The sequence below is a fragment of the Callithrix jacchus genome, chromosome 4, assembly GCF_049354715.1.
Source record: "Callithrix jacchus isolate 240 chromosome 4, calJac240_pri, whole genome shotgun sequence".
Taxonomy (NCBI): domain Eukaryota; kingdom Metazoa; phylum Chordata; class Mammalia; order Primates; family Cebidae; genus Callithrix; species Callithrix jacchus.
Genome location: NC_133505.1, coordinates 32,445,221 through 32,464,756, shown reverse-complemented (window position 1 = coordinate 32,464,756; position 19,536 = coordinate 32,445,221). Strand labels below are relative to the sequence as shown.

At 46.6% G+C, this 19,536-nt stretch overlaps 1 protein-coding gene and 2 pseudogenes across 1 annotated transcript; 1 reads left to right on the top strand and 2 right to left on the bottom strand.

Moving 5' to 3' along the window:
* Positions 1-10,024: 10,024 nt before the first annotated feature.
* Positions 10,025-11,595, bottom strand: LOC100403316 (cyclin-I2-like; annotated as a pseudogene).
* A 729-nt stretch (positions 11,596-12,324) lies between these two features.
* LOC100403683 (centromere protein W-like) lies at positions 12,325-12,568 on the top strand. Its single transcript, XM_078370525.1, has 2 exons — positions 12,325-12,450; positions 12,491-12,568. The coding sequence occupies exons 1-2, from the start codon at positions 12,325-12,327 to the stop codon at positions 12,566-12,568; spliced, it is 204 nt and encodes a 67-aa protein (XP_078226651.1).
* A 1,339-nt stretch (positions 12,569-13,907) lies between these two features.
* Positions 13,908-18,243, bottom strand: LOC118153149 (slit homolog 1 protein-like; annotated as a pseudogene).
* Between the last annotated feature and the right edge of the window lie 1,293 nt (positions 18,244-19,536).

The window sequence follows — 19,536 nt, the reverse complement described above, 5'->3', positions numbered from 1 at the left end:
TGCCTCTAGAATGCTAAGTATGGGGCAGCAGGTGGTGGCTCGCGCCTGTAATCTCAGTAATTTGGGAGGCCAAGGTGGGCAGATCATAAGGTCAGTACATCCAGACCAGCCTGGCCAACACATCTCTACTAATAAATACAAAAAATAATTAGCCAGGTATGGTGATATGTGCCTGTAGTCCCATCTACTCAGGAGGCTGAGGCAGGAGAATCACTTGAACCCAGGAGGTGGAGTTTGCAGTAAGCTTAGATCACAACACTGCACTCCAGGTTGGGCAACAGAGTGAGACTTCATCTCAATGAAAGAAAGAAAGAAAGAAAGAAAGAAAGAAAGAAAGAAAGAAAGAAAGAAAAAATGAAAGAAAGAAAGAAGGCAGGGAGTGGGGGAGGATGGTGCTCTGGAAGCAACTCAGGATTGCAGCTCTCAGTGAAGACGCAGAGGGTGAGTTCACACCACATTTCCAGATGAATCTTTGTTGCCCACAGAACGGAGAAATTCCCAGGTGTATGAGAGATACAGGACACCAGCGCAGCTGTCTCGGCTGGCGTGGCCATTTTGGCCAGTGCCTCAGTGCAGCAGCATGCCGCACAAAATGTACTGGCCTGAGTGCCCTGTAAAACCAGCAGTTTGAGATTTGGGAGGGCAGATTAGCATATTCATTTGATTAAATAGGACTTGGACAGTGAGCCGGGCCAGGAGATTACTGGGAAGCAAACTATGAGCCGGCGCAATGGGTCACTGCATGAGAAATCACACAGATCCTGGTGCCCTTTCAGCAGGAGACTGAAACACCTGGGAGAGAGTCAACCGTTCAACTTAAAAAAAAAAACCAAAAGGGCCCTGAGGCACGGAGCCAGATGATCAGGCTGGACGGGTCCCACCCCCACAGGGACAAACAGCATGGCGATTTGAAATGCTCAGGGTTGAGAGTTTCACCATGGGCAAAGCAGAACCTAGGACAGTGCAGCTCGGTGGGGGAGGGACGTCCACCATTACTGAGCCATTCCACCCCTACTGAGGTACTCTCCCATTGCTGATGCAGCCTGCCATTGCCGAGGCAACCACAATAACAGAGAGACTTTGCCAACAGGGAGGAGCCCACAGCAGCAGGGCGGAGCCCAGGTCAGCAGGGCAGAGCCGATGGCAGCAGGGCAGAGCCCACGGCAGCAGAGCAGAGCCCACGGCAACAGGGCAAACCCCACGGCAGCAGGGCAGAGCCTCAGCAGGCAAATAGTGACTAAACTGCCTCCTAGATGGGCAGGACAGTGCAACAGATACTCATAAATAAAGCTCTAACTCCCCGAGACAGAGCATCTGAGGGAAAACAGGGGTTTTATAAGTTCTGCTGCAGCAGACTTAAATGTACTTGCCTAGCAGCCCTGAATGAACAACGGAGCTCACAGCTCAGCATTTGAGCTCCTATAAAGTACAGACCATCTCCTCAAGCAGCTCCCTGAGCCCCGTTTACCCAGAGTCACCTCAAAAAGGACAGATCAAACTGACATTCTGCGGGTATCATTCTGGGACAAACATAGCAGCAGAAGAAACTGGTAGCATCCCTCACTGTTCCTCAGCTGCTACAGGTGTACCCCAGGAAATCAGGGCCTGGAGTGGACCTCAGCAGTCTTACAACAGAGGGGCTACACTGTTTGAAGGAAAACTAAGAAACAGAAATATTTCATCATCAACGATCTGGGCCTCCACTCAGAGACCCAATAAAAAAATAAGCAACTACTCAAATCCACAAAGATGGAAAGAAACCAGCACGAAAACGAGGAAAACACCCGAAACAAGAACATATCACCTCCTAAAAAGGACCAAAACTCCTCACCAGCAAGGGAACAAAGCTGGAAGGAGAATGAATTTGATGAAATGATGGAATCAGACTTCAGAAGGTGGGTAAGGAGAAACTTCTGTGAGCTAAAAGAACATGTTTTAAGTCAATGCAAAGAAACTAAGAACCTTGAAGGAAGATTTGAAAAAAATTTGAGGGAAAAACAAGAATGGACAACTTAGGAATATGAATGAATCGAAGGAGCTGAAAAACACAACGTGAGAACTTCTTGAAGTGTGCACAAGTTTCAACAGCCGATTGACCAAGCAGAAGAAAGGATATCAGAAGTCGAAGATCAACTCAATGAAATAAAATGAGAAGCCAAGATTAGAGAAAAAAGCGCCAAAAAAATGAACAAACTCTCCAAGAAATGTGAGACTATGTGAAGAGACCTAATCTACATTCAGATAGGTGTATCTGAATGTGACAAAGAGAATGAATCCAAGCTGGAAAATACTCTTCAGGATATTATCCAGGAAAATTTCCCCAACCTAGCAAGGCAGGCCAATATCCAAGTCCAAGGAATACAGAGAACACAACAAAGATAATCTGCAAGAAGAGAAACCCCAAGGCACATAATCATCAGATTCACCAGGGTTGAAATGAAGAAGAAAATGCTAAGGGCAGCCACAGAGAAAGGCCGGGTCACCAACAAAGGGAAACTCATTAGACCGACAGCAGATCTCTCGGCAGAAACCCTATAAGCCAGAAGAGAGTGGAGGCCAATATTCAACATCCTTAAAGAGAAGAGCTTTCAACCCATAATTTTATATCCAGCCAAACTAAACTTCATAAGTGAAGGAAAAATAAAATCCTTTACGAACAAGCAAGTACTCAGAGATTTTGTCACCACTAGGCCTGCTTTACAAGAGCTCCTGAAAGAGGCACTACACATAGAAAGGAACAACGAGTACCAGCCATTCTGAAAACATACCAAATGCTAAAGAGCATCAAAAAAATGAAAAATCTGCATCAACTAATGGGCAAAACAGCCAGCTAGCATCAAAATGGCAGTATCAAATACACACATAACAATATTAACCTAAAATGTAAATGGGCTAAATGCACTAATCAAAAGACACAGACTGGCAAATCGGATAAAAAGCCAAAACCCATCGTTGTGCTGTATCCAGGAAACCCACCTCACAAGCAAGGACACAAAAAGGCTCAAAATAAAGGGATGGAGAAAGGTTTACCAAGAAAATAGCAAGCAAAAAATAGCAGGAGTTGCAATTCTCGTCTCCGATAAAATAGACTTTAAAGCAACAAAGATCAAAAGAGAAAAAGAAGAACATTACATAATGGTAAAAGGATCAATACAACAAAAAGAGCTAATGATCCTAAATATATATGGACCCAATACAGGAGCACCCAGATATATAAGGCAAGTTCTTAAAGACTTACAAAAATCTTAGACTCCCACGCAATAATAATGGGAGACTTTAACACTCCACTGTCAATATTAGACAGATCAACCAGACAGAAAAATAACAAGGATACCCAGGGCTTGAACTCAGACCTGGAACAAGCAAACCTGATAGACATTTACAGAACTCTCCACCCAAAATCCATAGAATAAACATTCTTCTCAGCATCACATCAAACGTACTCTAAAATTGACCACATAATTGGAAGTAAAGCACTATTCAGCAAATGCAAAACAACTGAAATCATAACAAATCGTCTCCCAGACCATAGCACAATCAAGTTAGAACTCAGAATCCAGAAACTAACTCAGAACCACACAGCTTCATGGAAACGGAACAACTGGCTCTTTAATGTTGATTGGATAAACAATGAAATAAAGGCAGAAATAAAAAAGTTCTTCGAAACCAATGAGAATGAAGACACAACATACCAGAATATTTGGGACAAATTTAAAGCAGTATCTAGAGGAAAATATATAGCAATAAGTGCCCACATGAGAAGAGTGGAGAGATCCAAAATTGACACCCTATCGTCAAAAATGAAAAAGCTAGAGGAGCAAGATTAAAAAAAACTCAAAACCTAGCAGAAGACAAGAAATAACTAAGATCAGAGCAGAACTGAAGGAGATAGAGACACAAAAACCCCTCAGAAAATCAATAAATCCAAGAGCTGGTTTTTTGAAAAGATCAACAAAATAGACAGACCACTAGCCAGACTGATAAAAAAGAAAAGAGAGAACAACCAAATAGATGCAATAAAAAACGATAAAGGGGACATCACCACAGATTTCACAGAAATTTAAGCCATCATCCGAGAATATTACAAACAACTCTATGCACATAAACTAGTAAATCTGGAAGAAATGGATAAATTCCTGGACACCTGTGTCCTCCCAACCCTAAACCAGGAGGAAGCCAAAACTATGAATAGACCAATAACAAGGTCTGAAGTTGAGGTAGCAATTAAGAGCTTACCACACAAAAAAGCCCAGTTCCAGATGGGTTCACAGCCGAATTCTACCAGACACAGAAAGAGGAACTGGTACCATTTCTTCTGAAACTATTCCAAATAATCCAAAAAGAGGGAATCCTTCCCAAATCATTTTATGAGACCAACATCATCCTGATACCAAAACCCGGTGGGGACTCAACAAGAAAAGAAAACTTTAGGCAAATATCCATGATGAACATAGACGCAAACATCTTCAATAAAATACTGGCGAGACGATTGAAACAGCACATCAAATAGCTTATCCACCATGATCAGGTAGGATTCATCCCAGGGATGCAAGGCTGGTTCAATATACACAAGTCTATATATGTAATTCACCAGATAAACAGAATTAAAAACAAAAATCACATGATCTCAATTGATGCAGAGAAGGCCTTTGACAAAATTCAACAGCCCTTTTTGCTAAAAACTCTCAATAAACTCGGTATTGATGGAACGTATCTCAAAGTAATAAAAGCTATTTATGACAAATCAACAGCCAATATCATACTGAATGTGCAAAAACTGGAAGCATTCCCTTTGAAATCGGGCACTAGACAAGGATGCCCTCTCTCACCACTCCTATTCAATATAGTAATGGAAGTTTTAGCCAGACCATTCAGGCAAAAAAAGAAATAAAGTGTATTCAAATAGGAAAGAAGGAAGCCAAATAATCTCTATTTGCAGATGACATGATAGTTTATCTAGAAGACCCCATCGTCTCAGCCCAAAAACTCCTGAAACTGATAAGCAACTTCAGCAAAGTCTCAGGATACAAAATGAGTGTGCAAAAATCACAAGTATTCCTATACACCAATAACAGACTGAAAGAGAGCCAAATCAAGAACGAACTGCCATTCACAATTGCTACAAAAAGAATAAAATACCTAGGAATACAACTAACAAGGAACGTAAAGGACCTCTTCAAGGAGAACTACAAACCACTGCTCAAGGAAATAAGAGAGGACACAAACAGATGGAGAAAGATTTCATGTTCATGGTTAGGAAGAATCAATATTGTGAAAATGGCTATACTGCCCAAAGTTGTTTACATACTCAGTGCTAACCCCATCAAGCTACCAATGGCCTTCTTCACAGAACTGGAAAAAACCACCGTGAACTTCATATGGAACCAAAAGATAGCCCGCATAGCCTAGACAATTCTTAGCAAAAGGAACACAGCAGGAGGCATCACACTACAGGACTTCAAACTATACTACAAAGCTACAGTAATCAAAACAGCATGGTAATGGTACCAAAACAGAGATATAGACCAATGGAACAGAACGGAGGCATCGGAAGCAACACAACATATCTATTACCTTACAATCTTTGATAAACCTGACAAAAACAAGCAATGGAGATATGGGTTCCCTGTTTAATAAATGGTGTTGGAAAAACTGGCTAGGCATGTGCAGAAAGCAGAAACTGGACCCCTTCCCGACACCTTACACTAAAATTAACTCCAGATGGATTAAAGACTTAAACATAAGACCTCGCACCATAAAAACCCTAGCAGAAAATCTAGGCAAAACCATTCAGGATATAGGAGTAGGCAAGGACTTCATGACCAAAACACCAAAAGCATAGGCATCAAAAGCCAAAATAGACAAATGGGACCTAATCAAACTCCACAGCTTCTGCACTGGAAAAGAAACAGTCATTAGAGTAAATTAGCAACAAACAGAATGGGAACAAAATTTTGCAGTTTACCTCTCTGACAATGGGCTGATTTCCAGAATTTACAAAAAACTCAAAGAGATTTACAAGAAAAAAAAGGAAAACAAGACCAATCAAAAATGTGCAAAGGATATGAACAGACACTTTACAAAGAAGACATACATGAGGCCAACAAACATATAAAAGAATGCTTATCAACACTGGTCATTAGAGAAATGCAAATCTAAACTACATTGAGATACCAACTCACACCAGTTAGAATGGCTATCATTAAAAAATCTGGACCGGCTGGGCACGGTGGCTCAAGCCTGTAATCCCAGCACGATGGGAGGCCGAGGCGGGTGGATCACGAGGTCAACAGATCGAGACCATCTTGGTCAACATGGTGAAACCCCGTCTCTACTAAAATTACAAAAAATTAGCTGGGCATGGTGGTGCGTACCTGTAATCCCAGCTGCTCAGGAGGCTGAGGCAGGAGAATTGCCTGAACCCAGGAGGCGGAGATTGCAGTGAGCCGAGATCACGCCATTGCACTCCAGCCTGGTAACAAGAGCGAAACTCCGTCTCAAAAAAAAAAAAAAAAAATCTGGACCAACAGATGCTGGAGAGGATGTGGAGAAATAGGAACACTTTTACACTGTTGATGGGAGTGTAAATTAGTTCAACCATTATGGAAGACAAGTGTGGCGATTCCTCAAGGACCTAGAAATAGAAATTCCATTTGACCCAGCAATCCCATTACTGGGTATATATCCAAAGGACTATAAATCGTTCTACTATAAGGAATCATGTACACAAATGTTCATTGCAGCACTGTTTACCATAACAAAGACCTGGAACCAACCCAAATTCCCATTGATGATAGACTGGACTGGAAAAATGCGGCACATATACACCATGGAATATTATGCAGCAATCAAAAACGATGAGTTTGTGTCCTTTGTAGGGACATGGATGAACCTCGAGAACATCAATCTCAGCAAACTGACACAAGAACATAAAATGAAATATCACATGTTCTCACTCATAGGCGGGTGATGAACAATGAGAACACATGGACACAGGAAGGGGAGCACTACACACTGGGGTCTATTGGGGGAATAGGGGAGGGACAGCTTGAGGGGGGAGCTGGGAGGGGATAGCATGGGGACAAATGCCAGATGTGGGTGAAGGGGAGGAAGGCAGCAAATCATGCTGCCTCGTGTGTACCTATGTAATTATCTTGCATGTTCTGCACATGTACCCCAAAACGTAAAATGCAATTTAAAAAAAAGATGTTCCCATCATTCCTTGGGGCAAAAAAAGCAAAATATCTTTGGGATGACAAAACTTAAAAATGAATAAATAACGTGGAATTTTTCAGCCAAATCTTTTTAAATTTTCATGTAAACTTTGAAGCTACAATTAACTTCATTTAGACCATGAAAAGCAATGTAAGAATTTCCACAAATAAAGCTTCACCTATTTGTTTCACATTCATAAAGGATGACTACTACTCAAAAAAAATCATTTAAAGCTGTGTGTTTTAAACTTATCACTTAGAAATAAAAAGAAAACAAAACATAAAAACAATGATCAGTTTGCAACATAATTTAAAGAAGCTTCTGGTTTAAAATACCACAGCAGCAACATAAAGAGTTGGTGGCAATCACATTCGGGAATGAAATTGAAATCAATATATCTTGTCCACATCGGCATCCAATTACAGTAGTTGTTAAATTCAATCCAAAAAGTTGAATTTGTGGCATGTAATTTGAGAAGATACATCCAGAAACTAGAATGTTTCCACTTCTCTTTCCCATCTTGCCCAAACCACTAGATGGAAATGGCTCAATTTTCCTAATGTGTATTTTGTTCTCATTAATAGTACATTAGCTGCTCATGTATTTAGGCAAAATCAGTAGGATTACAGTGTTTTTTAACAATCCATTTGCAGTAATTATTTTCTCCAGAAACAATTCACATTAGTTTTTGCTATTGGATTCCCCTCCACCACCAATTTTTTTAAGAAGAAAAATTTGGTCAACTACTGTTTTGCTTTTAAAATGTGAGATGCACCTGAGATTGCCAGCTGAGGTCTCTATATGTCTCCTGGAGATAACACTGCTGTGATAAACAGTGAAACAAAAACAAACAAAACAAAGCGATTAGGTTAAAACAGGAAGCACAACACAGATATTGTTTGCAACACCTCGATACCACAGGCGGCCATGCTTGTAGCTTTGGAGAAAAAAGTCCCAGTCATGTGAAAGTTCAAATCATTTGATTAAGAGTTTATAAGGACATAAGTCAACCTGAACTAAATACATACATATATCTGCACAAATGTTGTTTACCGTATGTTGGGTAATTTGGAGGAAGGAAAAGTGATTAGGGTCTCAAAATTTTGTCCAAAACCTTGCTTTCAAGTTCTCTAAAATTAGAGCCAATGATGCCTTCTGTATCTCAGGCAAGCTTAGGAGTCTAGTTCATTCTCTTACACCCCCAGGGAGAACACAGGCAGCTCAGAAACATTATTATTAGTTTTTTCAGTCACAGTTTTCATCTTGCAAAAGTGGCAAGCTCAGGAGAGTGCTGGGAATGTTCAGAGCCTACATATTGTTTACTCCCCAGTTCCCAGAAAGAACTCAACAAAGTCTCAGTCCTAATGAAGCCCAAACCAAGTGACTTCTTAGCTGGGAGGCTTTGTGCATTTTAAAAAAGAATATTTAAGCTTGTTTCCTAGAAGCTCTTTCTGTGTGACCCCATCTGTCATCCCATCTTTTGCCCTGATCTGTTGCATAATAGCTGAGGTCCCTCAATTGCTAGGCCAGCTCAACTTGATGGCATTAGTATCCTATTCAACACCCTCCATTTTGTAAAGAGCCATATAAAAATATGGCCTGTCAGATTCACAAAAGTTGTAGTTGATTTTATTAGACTAGTAGTTTTAAGGCTAGTAGCTTAGCCATTTAAAATCTATTTCCCAAAAGAAATAGACTTTTTCCCAAAAGAGGGGAAAACTAGTATTTTTCTGCTGTTTTAAAAACTCATTAGCCAGTTGCTATCAAAAAGCAACCTTTTGGGTTGGTGAAGGCAAGAGAGTTCTTAAATTACCTGACTATGTAGTTATGGCCTTCAGCATAAGGAGATAAGATACATTTATTGTGCTATCTCTCATCACTGGAAATTGGAAATTTTACAACATACCATATACTTAAAACCAGTAGGCAGACAAAATTAAAAACAGACTCATTTTCTCAGTAGGCATTCTTTCCCCATTCTTTCATAGTAAAGGGGTAAAGAAAAAAGGTAAAAACTGAAAACCCACCATAACACAGCTGAATTGTTAAGAACACACAATATTTGTTTCTATCCCTAACTCCGAAGGGCACATGGTCCATCTCTGTCCACAGACAAGGCAGCATTCTTGGGGATCTCCTGGAAATTCCTGCCACCTTTTTCTCTCCTTCTCAACCAGGCTGCAACGTTGAAAGATGGACTGTTTTGGGAGGAGTGGAGGGAGAGGAAAAGGGAAAGCAATTATGTTCAACCAAGCCTTCTGACTCTGCCTCTAGACTGACATAAGTCCAAATGAGTTATGTTCTTTTAAATTAGAAATAACGCCATGAAGATAAGTGCCAGGTGCTCTTCTGTTACCAGTTAATCATGGAATTTCTGTTGAGGGTCATGAAAAACACTTGGCTATTTCCTCCAGATCGCACGGATGCAAAAAATACCTTATCATTTCCTTCACATAGAAACTTTAACCTTTGAGCTCGCTTATGCATAAATACTCCATCCAAATGTCCTGTTTCACTGACTGAATCTCAATAGTTTTCTCTCCCCATCCCATTATCTGATTGGAATAAATGTAGGCCACAGACGTGGGCATTTCTCCCCATTGGAGCACCACATCCTTAGTTAGGATGGCCCCTTTTTTTCTTTTTTCTTTTTTTTTTCCAGCCTGCCTTTCCCTCCCTCCTTTTTTTTCCCCAAGGACTCAGTAGGGAAATTTTTCTCAGATTCTCTTCCAGGGATACCTTCCCTTCTTTTTACAGGATTCATAACAAGCCAAAGAACTCACAGTAGTCCAAGCAAGGAGGTTTCACATTATGCTCTGAAGGTCCTGGGGTGGAGGCAGAGGGGTTGGCTGGCAAGTGGCACAAAGCTGTCTATGCAGGTGCATGACTGAAAAGTTCTCAGCTGCTGCACTACAAGTTCTTTGCAGCAGCTTTACTGCATATTACCAACCTGTGCTTTCCTTAGCAGATCAGATATAGGAGCACACCAGTTGGGCATGAGCCTCTCCAACTCTAAGGTGATAATGACCAAGGCCAGTGTGGAGCCCTTAAACTTCAGCACCTGGTGGCCTGCCATACAGTGCTGCAGCTGCCTGGTCAGGGATGCGACGTGGAGGGAAGGATTCCTCTGAGGCAGCGGCTCCAACACATGCGGCCAGCTCAGGACCACCAGGGCATGAAATACAGTCAAGAAGTCTAGTGACATCCCAAAATAGAGGTCCCAGTGCAATGTGTCCAGAATGGCCAGCTCCATCCTCAGCAGCTCATCCGGGGAATAGTCAGAGCCATGGTGCTTTATAAAGTGGTTTACTTGTGGAATTACCTCATTTTCTTCATTAAGTTTTGCAGCAAGCCTCGAGGAAACAATTGCGGCACAATGCAGGTATTTCTCTTTTACCTTCACTGAAATCAGGAGGCGGCTGAAGATGGTGAGGGCCAGGTTAAAAGCAGATTGGGAGAAGTATAAGTTGTTCTAAAGCTGCAGAAGCCACTGCACGATTTCCTCAAAGGCGTTGCAGATTTCATCCTGCTGGGGTTTGCCGCCCTGCCACAGGCACACCTCGTGGTCCTGGGCCAACTGCAAGTAGCGGAGCAGCTGGCACTCGTCGAGGATGCCTTCCAGGTTGCGCGGTTTGAGGGACTGTGGATTGGGCTGCGGAGCCTGTGAGCTGGGGCGTCAGCGAGGACCGGGTCTGCGGTTCGCCCAGCCGGCGCCGTTCTGTGCTGGGGCCCCAGGGCCGTTCTGTGTTGTGGATGGTGCCAAAAGAGTGGCCGCTCCTGGCTGGCTGGTCCCAGGGCACCTGCTCTGGGTGCTCGGGGGCAGAGGGGCCTCCTCCGGAGATGGCGGGAGAGGAAAGCCCAGGGCTGCTTCCTCCAGACCCACCACGGGATGCCTGCCTGGGCTCTGGACCTGGCTGACCTCCAAGCTCGATGGCTGTGGTGGGAGCCGCCTGCCCAAGGCCACGGCATGAGTAGGATGCTAGGTCTTTTTTTTTTTTTTTAGGTTATGTATTGAGCTTTATTGCAAGTAATTGATTTCAATGATTGTAGGAGCTGGCTAGTCATGTCCAAAATCTATAAGACAGGCGGTCAGGAAGGGCAGGCTGTCAGGAACTCTCACCAAGAGGTGGGCTGCTGTCAACAGGCAGGATTTCTTCCTCAGGGAAGCCCTTAGCTCTGCTCTTTAGGCCTTTTGACAGATAAGGTCAGGCTCACCCAGATGATCCCAGATAATCACACTTACTTAGTTGACTGGTTATGGACTTTTGTTACATCTACAAAATACCTTCACAGCAATACCTAGATTAGTGTCTGAATTACTGGGGACTATAGCCTAGCTAGGCCGACATATCCAAAGACCATCCCACCCACCATAGCCATGTGTAGGCTCAGGGACTCTGGATCAGCTCACCCTCTTCCTACTGGTGGAAGGTATGGACAGAATCATCTGTCTAATCTCAAATCCAGCAGCACAAGCAGTGCCTGGACATTTTGCTTTTAGTTGAGGTAAAATTCACATAACCAAAACATTCTGAAGTATACAAATTCAGTGGCATCTAATATGTTCACCACATTGTTCAACCATCACGTCTCCAGAGACCCAAAATGATTCTGGCACCACAGAAGTAAGCCCCTTACCCATTAAGAAGTCACTCCCTGGCTGGGCACAGTGGCTCATGCCTATAATTCCAGCACTTTGGGAGGCCAAGGAGGGTGGATCATGAGGTCAGGAGTTCAAGACCAACCTGGTCAAGATGGTGAAACCCCATCTCTACTAAAAATATAAAAATTAGCTGGGCATGGTGGCAGGTGCCTGCAATCCCAGCTACTTGGGAGGCTGAGGCAGAAAATTGCTTGAACCTGGGAGGTGCAGGTTGCAGTGAGCCGAGATCATGCCACGGCCCTTTCGCCTGGGTGACAGAGCGAGACTCCATCTCCAAAAAAAAAGTAAACGTCACTCCCCATGCCACCCTCCCTCTGCCGGGACATTTTAAAGCTGACCTGGACAATGTTGTTGGGGCATCAGTGGGACCGGATTGTTTTCCCTGAGCTTGTGTGCAGTGCAGGGAACACCTTGGAAGCTGAGGCAGCTGGTACCTGATGGAGAGGATGGCACTGTCTACCACAGTCTCCCAAAGGAAGCAGATAAAACAGAAGGCTCCCTGTGGCTTTCTAAAGCAAGTCTTCAAGCGACAGAAGCCTCAACTTTGTCTGGAGAAAAGTGGTGATTTACTGGTCCATCTGAGCTGTTTACTGTTTGTTCATTGATTAGCAGAAGAGTCCAGGACAAATGCTTGTGAAAATAAATGAAGAGTCATTAACAAGGAGCATGTACTGGCTGCAGCAAAGGTAATTGTAAAGAAGAGCCAAGGTTATAAGTCAAAGAACATATTCTTGAAAGTTCTTATAATGTATTCTTTAGGGTGGTAACAGGTCATAAAGACTTTTTTTACACATCAATTTCTATGGGATTATTAAATATTGGCTAGAAGAAAAAAAAAGGTGAAGCAGGGGTCTGCCTCTCCTTTGACTTTGGCTGTGATTGTGAGTTTCCTGTGGCCTCAGCCATGCAGAACTGGGATCTGATGTTTCTTCTGGGCCTTGAAGAATGAGTACATTTCCAGGTGGGAAAAGGACATTGTGATGTTTGAAAGGACTGGTCATTTCTGCCGCTCAGCACCAGCCCACTCACATGAGCCGCTGGGCAGAGTCCAGCTGGGCAGCCGTGCAGGAGTTCGTGATCCTGGGCTTTTCCACATGGCCCCTGGGGCTCCGTGTAGTGCTCTTCACCCTCCTCTTCCTGCTCTACCTAGCCACCCTGGTTGGGAACCTGCTGATTCTAGGCCTGGCCGTGGTGAATACTGCCCTGCACTCACTGATGTACTTCCTGGGGGTGCTGTCTGCGGTGGAGGCAGCCTACATGCTGGTGCTGATGCCGCACATGCTGGCCAGTTTCCTCCTGCCCGCCGGGGGCCAGGCTGTGGCCACCTCCACCTGCACTGCCCAGATCAGCCTCTTCGTGGCCCTGGGGGGCTCCAAGTGCCTGCTGCCACCGTGTTGAAGGCCTTGCAGTGGCCCGCAGCCCCCCTGACACCCAGGATGACCACCAGCACCTGGGTGTAGGAGAGCAAAATGAGGAGCAGGGGCAGCACCAGCAGCAGCAGGCAGGCTGCCAGGAGGCTGCATTCCTGCAGGGCCTGGGACCCACAGGCCAGCACCAGCATGGCTGGGAGGTCACAGAAGACATGATCGACCAGGCTGCCATTGCAGAAAGGCAGCTGGAAGATGGCCATGGTGAGGCCTGAGGCCAGGATGGAGCCATTCATGTAGCAGGCCACCAGCAGGACCCAGCAGACACCTGTGGTCATAAGCTGAGGGTAGTAGAGTGGGTGGCAAATGGCCAGGTAGTGGTCTAGGACCATGGCCCTACTTGGTTTTTTTTCATTCAACAAATATTTATTAAGCATCTATTCATGCAAGGCACTTCCAGAGAGGGCATCTGGCAGCCCAGGCCTCACCCATCCCCTCTGTCCCCAGCTATGGCGCAATTTGCTTTTAAAAGGCTGCTCTGACAACACCCCACCCAGGAAGGCCCAGCTGCCCAGGAGCCATCCTGTGATGACCTGCACCCCAGCCTGCTGCAGCAGCTGGGCCCCCATCATCCACCCTCAACTGCCTGTCCATGCCTGGCACTATGCACAGAGGGCACAGCCACACTTGGTGGGCTTTTCCACCTCCTTGGCAAAAAAGATCCCATCGCTGCACTTAAAGGTGAACTTCCTCCACTTCAGCCAAAGGGCCTGGCAGCAGCCCTGGCCTGGACATGAGCCTCGGCACTCCACCCATGACAGGGTCCGCATGATCCAGCAGATGGCATAGACCCTCTGGACCTGGTGAAAGTCCCAGACAGGGTCCCCCCAGCACTCGGACTCTGGATGAAACAGACACCAAAAGAAAGCCTCAGGGCACACCCATGGGTGAGCTGCTGCCTCCAGGGAGGCAGGAGAAAGAGGGCCACATCTGTAGGGTAGAGCCTGTGGCTCTCAGACCCCATCATACTTCCCCTCTCATTGACATGCACAAGCTCCTCCCAGGGCCCTCCGGGACAGATTGAATTGCCCAAGGGAGGTGGGGTCCCCATTGCTAGAGTTGTGCAAGAGAGGCTGGAGGACCCAGAGGCAACATTATGAAAAGGATTCATGCTGGGAGGGGATGGCCTAGAGGACCCTTAAGGTGCCTGAGTTCTGGGTTTCTCCAGCTTCTTCCTGCCCTGCTTTAGCAGTCTGGATTCCAGTAGAATCATCTTGGTCAAGGAGCAGGGAGGGCCTTGGAAGGAGTCTCCAACCCTCTGACTTCCTGCCACTATGCCCAGGTCATGAGGTGATGGGGCCAAGATGCAGAGGTTGGGCCAGGAGCTGTTACCCGGGGTGGTCTCTTCTGCAAGGAGAGAACCCAGTCAGAAGAGGCACATACCCTGAATAAGGGAGCTGCAGGGCAAACTGGGCCAGGAGAGATGGAGAGCAGTGTCCAGAGGGTGAAGGGACCCCCAAAATCTCATAGTAGCCCATGGCACAGGGCTGGGGGAGGACAGAAGGGCTGCCAAGGCTGGGAGGAAAAGTCAAATTGCTAAAGCAATTTGTGGGGGACCCTGGGGAAGGCACATCAGGAGGGGGGCCCATGACCTTGCTCGCACCGCTTGCCCAAAAAGCCAGGGTCACATACAGTGTGCTCCCTTGGTGGCCAAGGCCTGGCAGTAGCCATGCAGGCACTGCAGGCCTCTGCAGGGCTCTGCTGGGGCCCCAGCCTGGTTGCACAGGGCCCCTGAGTACCCATTCTGGCACTGGCAGCTGTAGGAGAGAGCATCAAGAGGGACACATTGCTTGTGGACACACTTGTGGCCATGGCAGAGTCTGTCAGCAGGCTGGTCGCAGTGCAGGACCCCCCAGCCAGGCTCACAGTGGCACGTGGGTCCCAGGGTGGCATTGGGTGAACAGATGCTGTGCAGGCAGTAGAGCTTGTGGCAGGGTTCACAGCCTGGCACCATACCTGGCTTCATCTACATCTTGATGAAGCCCTGCAGCTTATTGCTGATGTACAGGTTTTGGATGCATCTGTGGAAGCTGGTGCCATTAAGGATCTGCCACAGGCAGAAGGAAGCTGAGTTGACATCCACGGGCATCCCTCCCACATAGAGTGGCACCTCACTGTTGAGTGTATAATGTTTGCCAACGTTGTCCATGGTAATGGAGCTGCTGCCATCAGTGGAGAGATTTACAATCTGGTCAAAGGCAACCAGCCCAACAGTGTGGAACTGTGGAATTGATTGTCTTGGCACTGTAGATGCACAGCTGGGGTAGCTGCCTGGGTCATAACTGACATGCACATGGTCCTGGTACTCAACTGCAATGTGGTCGTTGTCCCCATTGTACAGAAGGATCCCATTGTCCTCTACCATGGAGACCTGAAGGGTGATGTTGGCTCGTGGCCAGTTTTGCAGGTAAGTGAACTGCAGGTAAGTGTCCCAATCTACAAAGTTGACACTGAGCAACTTCTCACACTTAGGGCCACCGAAGCCTGGGAGGCACTGGCACACTGGCCTGTTGCCCTGGTCCACACAGTTGGCCCCATTCTGGCACTCAGTCACTTCACAGGGGCTCTTGGGGCAGGCGGATGGGGAGGGATCTCACAGAGCTGTCTGCTATAGCCCTCAGCACAGAGGCAGGAGTAGCTATTGACTTCATCCACACACTGCACCCCATTCTGGCAATGGTGGTCCCTGCAGTCATCCTGTTTCTCGCTGCAGTTATCACCTGCGTAACCTGGCACACACTCATGCCTGGGCCCAGCTGGGGTGCCCACACACTGGGCCTTGTGTTGACATGGGTTCAGATTTGGAGGGCACAAGTCAATCAGTTGCTCACAAGCCCTTCCCTCATACTGCAGGGGGCACTGGCAGGTGTAGTTGCCCCACACCGTCCACACAGATGCCCCATTGGCACAGGCGTGCTCCACACAGTCATCCATGTTCACCCCACAGGTTTGTCCTTCAAAGCCAGTAGAACAGGAGCACGTGAATGGGGCATCCTTGCCCTCCTGTGAATGGCAGCTGCCCCTGTTTTCACAGGGGCCACTGGAACAGCTGTCCAGGGATACCTCACAGTCTTGGCCCTTATAGCTGCTGGGGCAAGCACACCTGTACACCTCAAGAGGGTCATTGTGGCAGGTTCCCTGGTTCTGGCAGGGACTGGACAAGCAGGGATCACACTTGGCCTGGACAGCCAGTGTTGGGGGACCTTGGCACTCAAACTTCTTGGCAGGCATGGTGAGGAGCAGCTTGCCCTCCACGTCTGGGGGCCCAGCACAGTGGGCAATGCCCGGTTCCTTGTAGCCAGTCTTCACCCAGCTGGACAGCCAGTGGAGGTGGCAGTCACAGTACAGGGGGTTGGCACCAATGGCCAGGTGAGACAGGGAGGTCATGTCTGTGAAGATGCCCTCTCGCAGGGTGGAGATGTCATTGCCAGGGAGGTACAGTAGCTTCAAGGAGCGGAGTCCCTGGAAGGCCAGTGGTGGGATGCACCGTAGGGCGTTGTAGCTGAGGATCAGAGTGGTCAGCTGGCTCTTGTTGGTGAAGGAGGAATTGCTTAAGGAACTGATCTTGTTGTTGCTCAAGTCCACAAGCTGCAGGTACTTGAAGGTAAACAGCTGTCCTGGAACCAGCCTGAACTGGCTCCCATACAAATAGAGTTCTGTGATGTTCTTGGGGAAACCCTTGGGCAGGGCCTGCAGGTGCTCATTGCTCCATCAAACCATGGTAGGCATGCGCACTCTTGTGGGCACTGTGGGCAAGGCAGGCAGCCCCCTCCTCCTGGCCTTCCTCACACCTGAAGTCAGGGAAGGCCATGTCCTGCAGGGGAATCTGCTGCAAGAAGTCGGGGTTCTGGCAGTGAGGGTTTCCCATCATGATCTTGTGCTTCTGCAGCCAGTCTTCCAGCCAAGCCAGCTGGCAGTTGCAGTTGAAAGGGTTGGCCAGGAGGTTCAGCATGGAGAGGGACTGGAGGGTGTCAAAGGCCCCTGGGAACACGGTGGTGATCTGGTTGTCATAGAGTGAGAGCAGTCAAACATTGCACAGGCCTGTGGAGCTGTCATTGTGGATGCAGCTTATGCTGTTGTTCAGCAGCATCAGGGTCCTCAGGCCATCCAGATCCCAGAACATGCTGCTCCAATGGACTCCAGCTGGTTGGCAGTCAGGTGCTGCTCATTCACAGAGGCTGCACCCTCGAAGACCCCATCTTCAATTTCTGACACCTTGTTGTTGCTCAGGTTGATTTTCTTCAGATGTGTAAGTTTTTTAAACATCCCAGTGGCCTCCAGGATGGAAATCTCTTTGTTATTTAATCACAGTTCAGCTGTGGACTGGGGGATACACTTGGGGATCTTGGCGAGTTTCAGGCTGGAGCACTCCACCGTGCTGGCCTCACAGAGGCACTTGTGTGGACAGATCACGTCACTGTTGCACTCACTGTTCCTCTCTGCCTGGAATGAAGTACTTCTCTTTGGCTGAGCATCAGAACTTCTTGCTCTTGATCTGCCCGATGTGCTTGTTGATGAGGTGCTGGGGACTGGCACTGCGGGCCCCAGTCATCTCGGTGGAATTGGTGTGCAGAAATTCTGCCAGCCACTTGAGGTTACAATTGCAAATGAAAGGGTTCTGAGCCAGGTGCAGCATCTGGATGGCCCCCAGAGGGCCTAAATCCTTGTGCCCATGGGGTCAGAACATGCGTTTGGAGAGGGGTAGAGGAAGGTCTGGTTTGGTTGAGCAAGCACTTCTGCCCAGCAGCCTTCTCTGCAGCCCCAGATTCAATTTGAGACATCTTAAGGGAGGCTTAAAAAGAAACATTGTCACTTTTCCCTATAATAAATGTGGGGGTTTTAGTTTACTGGCACACTGAAGGCAGCTGGTGATGGCTTCCAGATGCAGGTTATCTGCCTCCCCTGTGGCCTTAGCAGAAAGCTTTTGATGTTTAACATGCAGAGCACACAAGAGGGCAGAGGCATCTCTGGGGTGGGTGGAGGGAACAGAGAAGCAGAGAGGACTTTGCAAGGGGCTGGAGGACAAGGAGGCTGATCACTGCTGCTTCTGAGGGTGTTTTCCTAAGAGCAGGAGAGGGCAGGGTGGAGCAGCCACAGCCACAAAGAATGGGAGTTTCTTTGCAGGACAGGTGTAGGCTTCTCACAAGAAATAACCCCCTGACTTTACATATCTTCCTCAGAAAACAAGATGCAGAAAACCAAACCTTCGAAACCACGAAATAAATGAGGAGAGATCTTCTATCATCCTGAGCTGGCACTTTTAACATTTCAGAGTACTTTTCTAGCATTTCATTTCATGAATTCCAAAAACTCAAGACTGTTGACAAGAACCAAAAACAGCTATGTTAATTAGCCTGCCAGAATGTCAGGGTGCAAGAAAATGGAGGCCCAGAGGGGGCAGTGACTAACTCAGGGTCAGCCAGCTTTCTGATGATTGAACCCCAAAAGAACATTTTGCATATATAAAATGATATATTCATCAGATCTCATGATACTAATTTTAAATGGATCAGTTAACCAAAAAGAACATACTGTAGTGATGTATAAGCAAGGCTGTATAGTTAATTACCGACTATGGTTTTGATTGTTAAGAAAGTGAGTAAATCCCACCATGGTTCTTTTTTTTTTGGAGACAGAGTATAACTCTGACACCTAGGCTGGATTACAGTGATATGATCTCAGCTCACTGCAACCTCCACCTCCAGTTTCAAGCAATTCTCCTGCCTCAGCCTCCTGAGTAGCTGGGATTACAGGCACATGCCCATTCCTGGCTACTGTTTTTATTTTTAGTATAGATGGGGTTTCACCATGTTAGCCAGGCTGGTCTCAAACTCCTAACCTCGTGATCCACCTGCATTGGACCCACAAAGTGCTGTGATTACAGGCATGAGTCACTGTGCCCAGCCAATAGTTCTTAATAGTTGCTAGGGTTTCTCATATTTTGTTTTACAAAATCTCTTTTCCCCCTTATAATATATCTACCTACACAAACCCCTAAGGAGTTAAAAGCTTCAAGATCCTATAAACCCAGACTCCTAAGTCATTCCAGCACCCACCATCAGCCCACCCTCTAAGCCATGCACATGTGTGTTACTCAGGAGTCTGAACCCAGCAAGGATCTTCTCTTTGTTTATACCCACTATCAGCAGGTGGCTTGGGAAAAGAAGGAGGGGGAGTGAACTCACTACCTAAAGGATGAATTAACCAAAAACACCTAAGGAGGACTGAGTA

What these genes read in the sequence shown, in the direction of transcription:
- LOC100403683 (XM_078370525.1), top strand. Translation starts at nt 12,325, where the DNA reads ATGGCACTGTCTACCACAGTCTCCCAAAGGAAGCAGATAAAACAGAAG. An exon ending in AGAAAAGTGGTGATTTACTG is followed by an intron (nt 12,451 to 12,490) that starts GTCCATCTGAGC and finishes ATTGATTAGCAG; the next exon opens with AAGAGTCCAGGACAAATGCT.